We start from the raw sequence: 9,868 nt of genomic DNA, 5'->3' as shown, positions 1-9,868 counted from the left end.
TGTACTTAGCCAAGAATTAAACACAGTTCACATAGTATCCCCTATTTGAAAAGGCAGTTCACCAGACAAAGTTGTCCCCAGACACATTGCTTTCGTATGCAAGAATAATTAAGAACCAGGAAACGTGCTTAAGAAACCAAGTGCCTGAGATTACATATCATGTTCCTTCATGCATGTGTGTGTGTGCCTGAGATTACATATCATGTTCCTTCATGCATGTGTGTGTGTGCCTGAGATTACATATCATGTTCCTTCATGCATGTGTGTGTGTGTGTGTGTGTGTGTGTGTGTGTGTGTGTGTGTGTGTGTGTGTGTGTGTGTGTGTGTGTGTGTGTGTTAAATAATATAAACTTGATTTAGTCCATTAATCAAGTGTTAGGCCCATTTAAGTTTGTGTTACTACTCCAAATAAAATTCTAGAGAAGTGTAAAGATAAGTAAACCTAATATTTAATTGGAAGAAGTGTGTAGAACTCTCTCTTGAAGTGTGCGGAATCTTTCTTGATGTATCTAGAACTCTCCCTTGAAGCCTATAAAATGGGAAGAGGTTGTCATTTGTAAGTGAAGTCAAAGAAACCAAAACAAAAGTATTTCTCAAGTCATAAAAACTAACCCTCTTTCAAATATTCTCCACTCCTCAATTTCTCTCAAATATTCCTATAACCTTCTTATTTAAACAATATTATATATATATATATATATATATCATGGACATACTAGTCTTTTTGCTACTATTCTATCACTACTACAAAAAGCGGATTCAACATCGGTGTGTTAACATCGGTTGTTAAAAAAACCGATGTTAACATATGCGCGGTGGCATAATTGTAAATACCGTGTATACGTTAACATCGGTTTTGTGAAAAACCGATGTTAACGAAGTTCATTAACATCGGTTATTGGAGAATCGATGTTAACATTTATTAGTAACATCGGTTTTTAAATAACCGGTGTTAACATATGTTTATTAACATTGGGTTTTTAGAAAACCGATGTTAACGTTTGTTATGTTAACATTGGTTTTCTCCAGAAAACCGATGTTAACTTTAACATCATTTTGTTAACATCGGGTTTTTTTAAAAACCGGTGTTGAAGTTATATTTTAAAAAATATGGTGAGCCCTAAGAAGCTGGCACTCTGTGTCTTCTTCTCCATCTAAGCTTTCGGGCTCTCTTCTTCTTCTAATCTCCATCTAGCGAAACCGTCCCTGTGTGCATCTGAGCATCGTGTTTGTCGCACTCGAGCATCGTCACAAGTCTCTGATTCTTCTCCTTCGCCACCATACCTAGGTATGTTTTGTCTCCTTCGCGTTGTCTTGTCCTTCTCTCTGTCTTCTTCTCCATCTATGCTTTCTTGCTCTCTTTGTTCTCCATCTACCTTGAAGCTGTATGTTCTCCATCTGACCATCATTTTGTCTAAGGTCGAGCATCGTGTTCGTCGCACTCGAGCATCGTCAGAAGTCTGTGCTTCTTCTCCTTCGCCACCTCACGTAGGTATGTTTGGTCTAATCCTGTATGAGTATTTGATTGCATTCATGTATCGCACACTTAGTGAACTAAACATGGCTAGGGTATCTCATATTTAACTCGAGCATCGTGACAAATTTGTGCTTCTTCTCCTTAGTGAAGTTTCCCTTACCCTTATTGTGTTCTTGTAACAGTTTAAGAGTTAACGCCTATTATTGGAGTTTAACAGTTTCCCTTACCCTTATTGTGTTCTTGTAACAGTTTAAGAGTTTAAGAGTTAACGCCTATTATTGGAGTTTAACAGTTTCCCTTACCCTTATTGTGTTCTTGTAACAGTTTAAGAGTTTAAGAGTTAACGCCTCCTAGTTCCTAAAACCTTCCTTAAGATTAGAGGACCATTGGTTAAAATGAAGAGTAAAATCCTTGTCCATTGCTTTGATCCACGACCATAATAGGAATATGGCATCTTCTAACAGTTTGGTTCCATGAAAAGTTGTATCTTGGAACACCACCTTATTTCTATGGTGCCATATTGTCCAAGTTAAAGCAATCCACCAGCATTTCCAGGTTTTGGACCTGACTCCATCTGCTACCTCCATTCCATGTTGCAGAAAATGGTCCCTATGATTTTGTGGCATTACAGTGATAAGATTAACCCAGGACATTGATTCCCACCATAAAGGGAGGGTTTTGCTACAATTGAAGAACAAGTGTTCAGCCCTTAATTGATTAAATTCCAAGCAGCATGGCTAAAAGCTTTTGAGTTCTGCCCTTAATTATTTTTTTATTCTTCTGTATTTTATACTTTTTTTTCAATAGTTCATTTCATCATCATTGTAACTATAGCTGCCCATTATAAAATAGCTTAGACAATCTAGGTCTGCTGCTTCTGAACCTTTTATTTATCCTTGAAGTAGTTTAATTTTTTTTTTATTTGTGTTCAACTAGTGAAGAGTGAAGACTGAAGTTGTTCTTTGAGACTCGTTGATTTTCCTTTCATTTCGACGGAAGCCTAAGCAATACACTGCCACTGAATTGCGAGTAAGAAAAATTGGTCATGAAACACACACACACACACACACACAAACCCTAATGACACACACACACACACACGTATGATAGAAACACACAGACACACACTGATGACACACACACTCATCATACAAAGGCACACACACAAGTTTGATAACAAATTTGTTCAATTATACATGCAGAAATTTGTTCAGTTCTGACTTGTTAGCTGTGACAAGGTAGCTGGCCTCTTCATAAGGTATTTATCTAAGTTTAACTTAAATTCTACTGCAGTGGTGATGACCTACTAATATTAGTGAAAACAAATTTGCCTACTGTACCTTAGTTAATTTGTTCACAGTTGTAAAAAATGAATTGATTTTAACTTGAGTTATTCGTATTTTAAGTTTTCAAATATGCTTGCATGATTGTTTTTTTTTTTTTTTGCACTGCAAAAATCTGAAGATGGAAGTCTGTCTCCATTCCATTTAACCAAGACCAAGTGTGGAATAGATACTACCTTATGCACCACTTTTTTAGGAATTTTGAAGAATGACAGTAGGTAGATAGGAAGGGCTGTTAGGAATATCCTGCCTCCCATAGAGAGACATCTCTGCTTCCATTTGGCTACCTTAGGATTTTCAGCTTCCAAATTATCTTATAAATGTTCTCATCTACACTTGATGTACTGGGGTTAATGCACAATCTATAAGCTGATTTAGTAGTATATTGGCCATGGGGTTCAGCCAACCACAACATAGAGTCTTTGATATGTCGCTGTATAGGGACAAAGTAGATTTCTTCCATAAACTGCACAGCTAAATCACTTTCATGATCAAATAAGTTCCTTCTCCATCTAAGGTTCCATTCCCAGCTATCATGATTAAATTCTCCCATATTTGAGATGAGAGAATTTTGCTGCCTACTAATCAGAAAAAGCTGATTATATTTCTGTTCAAGGGTATAATCTTCCCCTAGCCACTTGTCTGTCCAGAACTTGATTGTTTCCCCACATCCCACTTTCCAAGTCAATTGGTGCTTGAAGATATTGTGATCTGACTGGTGAAATATCTTTCTAAGGTCCCTCCACCAATGAGAAAATCCCCTCTTATCTGTATCATGCTGGAACTCAGGCCATCCACCATATTTAGAGATTAGAACTCTTACCCAAAGCTGCTGCTGACCAGATGCAAAAGCCCATATCCATCTACCCATCAAGGCTACATTGAACTTCGAAATATCCTTTATACCCAATCCCCCCTCATTCTTGGGCAGACAAATATCAACCCATTTCACCCAAGGAATTTTATTATGAGTATTGTCTCCTCCCCACAGAAATTTCCTTTGTAAGGAAATTAATTTTTGGACTATCCTTTGGGGAATCCTGAAAAAGGAAAGAAGATAGATTGGAAGAGCATTGAGAACAAAATTGATAAGTGTGACCTTCCCCCCATGGATATATCTTTCTGGGCCCATTTGGATAGTTTTGCTTTGAATTTAGTAATGAGAGGCTCCCAAACCATCAGACTGGAAGGATTGGCACCAATGGGAATGCCTAAATAGTGAAAGGGGTAATTCATTTGACTGCAGTTCAGGATATTAGCTGCTGCCAAACCCCAATTAACTCCACCTCCTATGATCCCGAATTGACTTTTAGCAAAGTTAATCTTCAAGCCAGAAGCCAATTCAAAGCCTCTAAGTAGGGCCTTTATAGCATGAACATTCTGCCAATCAACCTCACCCACAAAAACAGTATCATCAGCATACTACAAAATATTAACAGGTTCTCTCTTTTTTCCAACTAGATAGCTTCTATAAAGATTTTTGTGAACTGCTTCCCTCATCATACCAGTGAGACCTTCCCCAATTATATTGAAGAGCAAGGGGGCTAAAGGATCTCCTTTCCTCAAGCCTCTTGAGGGGTTGAACTCCTTAGATGGGCTACCATTAATCAAAACTGATATGGTTGCTGAATGTAGGCAAGCTGAGATCCATCTTCTCCATTTTTGGCAGAAACCCAATCTAAGCAACATATAATCCAAGAAGGACCAAGACACTGAGTCATAGGCCTTTTCAAAATCCACCTTGAAAATCATTGCTGGCTTCTTGCTTCTCATTGCTTCCTCCACCACCTCATTAAGAATCAGGATCCCATGAAGTATATGTCTTCCTTTAATGAAAGCTGACTGTCTTTCATCAATGAATTCATCCATAACAAACCTTAATCTATTAGATAAAAGCTTAGCTATGACTTTATACATGCAGCCTATCAAGGATATGAGTCTGTAATCATTTAGGGACTGTGGGTGATACATTTTGTGAATTAAAGCCACAAAGGAAGCATTGGAGCCTCTAGGAAAGTTTTCATGAGCATAGAACTCATCCACGAATCTTCAAAACTCAGGATTCAACACATCCCAGAATTCCTTAATAAAATTGAAGTTAAGGCCATCAGGCCCAGGACACTTATCCCTTCCACAACTCCACACTGCTTGTTTGATCTCTTGGTCAGAGAATGGGACAGTCAGCTGTTCTTTTTGCCTCTGAGAAATAGATTTGAAGTGAACTCTATCCAAGGTAGGTCTAGAATGCATCTGCTCAGTGAATCTATTATGGAAGAAGTTGGCAGCAGCTTCATTTTTCACTGCATCAGGTTGCTGGATCCACTCCCCATATATAAATATACCTGGAATATTATTATGAGCTCTCCTGAAATTCATGTATTTGTGAAAGTAAGCAGTGTTGTAGTCCCCCTCCTTCAGCCATCTGGCCCTAGATTTTTGTCTCAATAAAGATTCAAAAGCATTAGAGGCATTCCATAACTCCTGCTGAAGTAAAGTTTTGTCCTTAATCTCTTGATTAGTCAGATTTCGATGAGCAGCTACATCCTCCACTTCATTTAGCTTCTGCTGAATATTAAGGACCTTCTTAGGATTAATATTCCCCTCTGCTTTGCTCCACTTTTTTATAACAGATTTTAAGTTCTTCAACTTATTTTTAAGGGCAATACCCCCCCAGCCCCCCTGCTGGTCCTTTTTCCAGGCCTCCCTCACCATTTTTTGGTACCCCTTTTGCTGCAGCCACCAGTCAAACACCCTAAAGGGCTTTGGGCCCCAATCCACCATGTTAGTTTGCAATATAGACGGGCAATGATCAGAGAGGTTCCTTTGAAGGACAGTTTGGTAGCTCTCAGGCCAAAGAGATAGCCAATTCTGTGAGACCAAGAATCTATCAAGCCTGCTTTTCACACAGCCATTAGGCCTAATCCAAGTAAAGCTATTCCCAGAACATTTAATTTCCTGAAGCTCCATATCATCAATCCACTGATTAAAGGCTGCAATGTCATAAGGATCTGCCCTTCTTTGAGATAAGCTGATTCTTTCCTGAGAACTTCTAATGCTATTGAAGTCCCCAAGGAAACACCACATTCCACTAGGATTAGAAGCCTTCAGCTGCCTCAACTCATCCCATAAAGCTTTCTTCCCAACCAGATCACAAGGAGCATAAACATTGACAAATATCAACTTCTGATTATTACTACAACATATTACTACAACATGTGCCTTCAAGCATTAAGAAGCTTCTACCTTTTTCCTTCCTTTCTACCACAAAGGTGGAGTTATTCCACATACATAAAAGGCCACCAGCAGCTTCCACAGATGGAACAAAATCCCAATGACCAGTGGAGTCTCCCGAAATGGCCTGGCAAATACTTTTATTAAAGTTCTCCCTCTTGGTTTCTTGGAGGCAGACAAGATGCACTTTGTGCTTACAATGAGCCTTCTAACAGCAGCCCACTTGACTCCCCTCCCCTAACCTCTAGAATTATAGGAGAGAATTATCATAATTGCTGAGATTTAATTCCCTTTTCTGTTGCCATCAAATCATCTTTATTCTCCATATCCAGCAGTAGCCCCTTAACCTTGCTATCTTCTTCCTTATAAGACAAGCCCATTTCCTTCAAGATGTCACATTGCAGCTGTATAGGGTCCTCGTATAAAGAAGCCCATTTCCTTCACCATTCCAGCAATCGAGAGTGATCATAAAATAGAAAAACTAAGATGAATTTAATTTAAATTACTGCTTTGTTATCATTCTTGATGGATGTTCTAGCATTCATGAGTATTGACTTTGGTTTAATGGCTTCCATTTCTTAATATATGATTAAATCCTGCTCTGATATTGGATGACCATTGGTTGAAATGAATACCAAAATCCTTCTCCAAATGTGTCAGCCATGTCCATGACCATTGGTTTTTTTTTTCCAGGTTATCATAGACTACTTTTAATTGACATTGCTGTTGAAGGTCGTTCGGGTTATAGCAACTCCAGGTACGTACGTAGGAACTAGCATGTATATACTGTTGTTTCATTTAAAATATTATATAGTGGTGTTTGCTTTAAAATGTTATATATTGGTGTTTGATGTAAAATGTTGCATACTGGTTTCAATGAATGAGGAATTGAGTCCCTTAGGAAATGAATTGATGTAAAAAAACAGAAAACCTTCTGCAGTGCTTATTTTTCCACCCACATTTTTTTATCAACCAAGATAAATTATATTTATATATATTGTGAGTACCAGAGGTACAAAACAGTACATGAATTAGATTGACTTGCCAGCAACATGGTTTCAAGCTCAGACTGAGATCAGTCTCGCAAGGAACCAAAGCTATGTATTACAAAGACCTACAACACCCACTGTCTATGGTTTCTACCCCCCTGAAAAGACAAATCCCGATGCTATGTTAGACGACCAATAGTTGTAGGTGAAGGCAAAGTCCTTGTCAAAGTTCTTCAGCCATGTCCATAGTGTAAAAATAGCATCCTCCATTAACTTGTTACCATCAAAAGTTTGATTAGAGAAATTTTGGTTATTAAAATAGCATCCATGACTTTTTTGGAGTTGAAATTCTGGTTATTAAAAACCATTAAATTTCTATGCTTCCAAATAGTCATGGATAAAGCTATCCAAAGCACTGCCCATCTATTGTCTGTACATCTTTTGCTACTCCAGCTTGAGAATTGGATGAAGTGATCTTTGGGATCATTGGTGAAAGGACCCACTCTGTCAGCCCATCTCAAAGCCTCCCACCAAAGGCATCTAGTTCTTGTGCAATCAAACATGACATGACCAATAGTTTCCTCCTCTCCATCACATAAAGGACAAGAATACGATGGAAGGCACACCTGCCTCCTTCTTAAGTTAGCCTTAGTAGGCAATCTATCTTTAAAAATTCTCTAAGAGAATGCAGCTGCTCTTGGAGGAATTTTCAGATTCCACATAAACCTGGAAGCATTATCTTCATATTCTGAACTGCCATCTTCCATGAGAAATATGTATGCTGACTTTGTGGAATAGGATCCACTAGGTTCAGCCCTCCAAGTGAGATGATCCATTCTAGAGGAGTGAATCTGAACCCCATCAATCGCATCCATGAAAGCTTCCACCATATCAATTTCATGATCGAAAAAAATTCTCCTCCATTGAAACTTCCAGTCCCACCCATTGTCAACATTCTGACCCATTAAACTGATAGTAAGGTCCTGCTGCTGACTCACCTGATATAAAACAGGGTATTTGTCTTTAAGGGTTATATCATCTTTCCTCCATTTGTCTTTCCAAAACTGGATTCTGGCCCCATTACCCACCTTCCACCTCAAGTTAGTGGCCAACCTACTCTGGTGTTGCTGCTGGAAGATAGATTTTAAATCCTTCCACCAAGGAGAATTGTCAACACTACCTCTACCATGTAATAAGGCATGCCATCCCCCATATATAGACACTAGAGTTCTTGCCCAAAGCTGATGAGGATTATTTGCCAGCTGCCTAGCAAGGCTTCATTAAACTTGTTCAAATCTTTAATACCCAATCCACCTCTGGCTTTTGGTAAACAAACTGTATCAGCATCAGAAAATCTAGCCACAAGGGCTTCATTCTCACTTTGACCAAGGGAAGGTAGCTGCACACCATCCAGGGTTGGTCTATTAAAATTCTGCTCAGAAAATCTATCTTTGAAATGATTGAAGGCCTCAGTTTTGACTCTACTAGGGTCCTGAACCCATTCCCCATCAATGATCAATCCTTGAATAACATTATGTCTTCTTCTATGATTTATCAGCTTGTGGAAGTAAGCTGAATTTCTATCCCCTTCCTTTAACCATTTCACTCTAGCCATTTGCCTCAGCATACATTCATAGGCATTAGCAGCATGCCACAATTGCTCCTGAAGAGACTTCTTGAGCTCCACTTCAGATTGATTCAGAATTCTGTCAGAGATACCAGCCTCCAAAGCATTCAGCTCCTTCTTTAAAACCTGAATTTTCTTAGCATTAATAACTCCATTGGATGAGCTCCACTGTCGAATGCAAGCTTTAATGAACTTCAATTTTTGCTTGAGGGCATATCCTCCCCATCTACTAGGGTGGAAATTGCTCTATTTAAGGGTCACTATTTCCTGAAATCCCTTGTCCTGCAGCCACCAATCCATGACCTTGAAAGGCTTAGGACCCCAATCAACACTTTTGGATCTTAGAAGGATAGGGCAATGATCTGAAAAATCTCTGTCTAGTACAAACTGTGTTGTGTCAGGCCACTGAAATGATCCTTTGCTACCCTGCAATGAGACACACACAGATACACAAACACACACACATAGAGACAAACACACGCAGACACAAACACAAACACAAACACAAACACACACACACACACACACACAGTCACACACACATAAAGACATAGACAAAGACACAAACACACTGAGCCACAGACACACACACAAAGACACACACACTGAGTCACAAACACATACATACACAAACACACTGACACACATGGACAGACAGACACACACACATAAAGAGACAAACACACACACACACACACACAGATAAAGAGACAACCACAAACACACACACCCACACACACACAGATAAAGAGACAAACTCACACACACACACACACACATAAAGAGACAAACACACACACACACAGATAAAGAGACAACCACAAACACACACACCCACACCACACAAATAAAGACACAAACACACACACAGACACACACACACACAGTCACACACACATAAAGAGACAGACAAAGACACAAAGACACACACACTGAGTCACAGACACACACATACATAAACACACTCACACACATAGACAGACACACTTTGATGGCCTGTATCTCTTTTCTTCATATGTTCTAGTGCTTTAGCTTCAGAATGCATAAAGCAATCAGAATTTTCGAGTGATCACCAAAGGCTTCTGCATCAACATTGACACTCTCCACCCTCTTTGGTTTATGCTTCTGTGTTTTCTTTTGTGCCTCCTCGTTATAAATCCCAGCTTTATTCGAGGTTGCACTAGAACGATCACCACCAATC

General features: G+C 39.1%; 1 protein-coding gene across 1 annotated transcript; it reads right to left on the bottom strand.

Annotated features, from left to right (window-relative positions):
* Nucleotides 1-1,414: 1,414 nt before the first annotated feature.
* LOC102668952 (uncharacterized) lies at nt 1,415-4,689 on the bottom strand. The gene is made up of 4 exons (XM_006590030.1): nt 4,309-4,689; nt 3,997-4,200; nt 3,166-3,742; nt 1,415-1,509 (listed from the first exon to the last, which is right to left on the bottom strand). Exons 1-4 carry the CDS (start codon nt 4,687-4,689, stop codon nt 1,415-1,417), a joined length of 1,257 nt encoding a protein of 418 aa, XP_006590093.1.
* Nucleotides 4,690-9,868: the final 5,179 nt, after the last annotated feature.

Source organism: Glycine max, chromosome 10 (assembly GCF_000004515.6).
Source record: "Glycine max cultivar Williams 82 chromosome 10, Glycine_max_v4.0, whole genome shotgun sequence".
NCBI lineage: Eukaryota > Viridiplantae > Streptophyta > Magnoliopsida > Fabales > Fabaceae > Glycine > Glycine max.
Note: the sequence above shows the minus strand (reverse complement) of the source record. Positions and strands in the feature narration are given on the sequence as shown.

Bases quoted from the DNA above. Each gene is read 5' to 3' on its own strand.
- LOC102668952 (XM_006590030.1), bottom strand. From the start codon at position 4,689: ATGGATGAATTCATTGATGAAAGACAGTCAGCTTTCATTAAAGGAAGA. The intron at 4,201-4,308 runs GTTCACAAAAAT...GTTGATTGGCAG, and splicing joins CTGGTATGATGAGGGAAGCA to AATGTTCATGCTATAAAGGC. The intron at 3,743-3,996 runs GTTTGGGAGCCT...TGTCTGCCCAAG, and splicing joins CCAATCCTTCCAGTCTGATG to AATGAGGGGGGATTGGGTAT.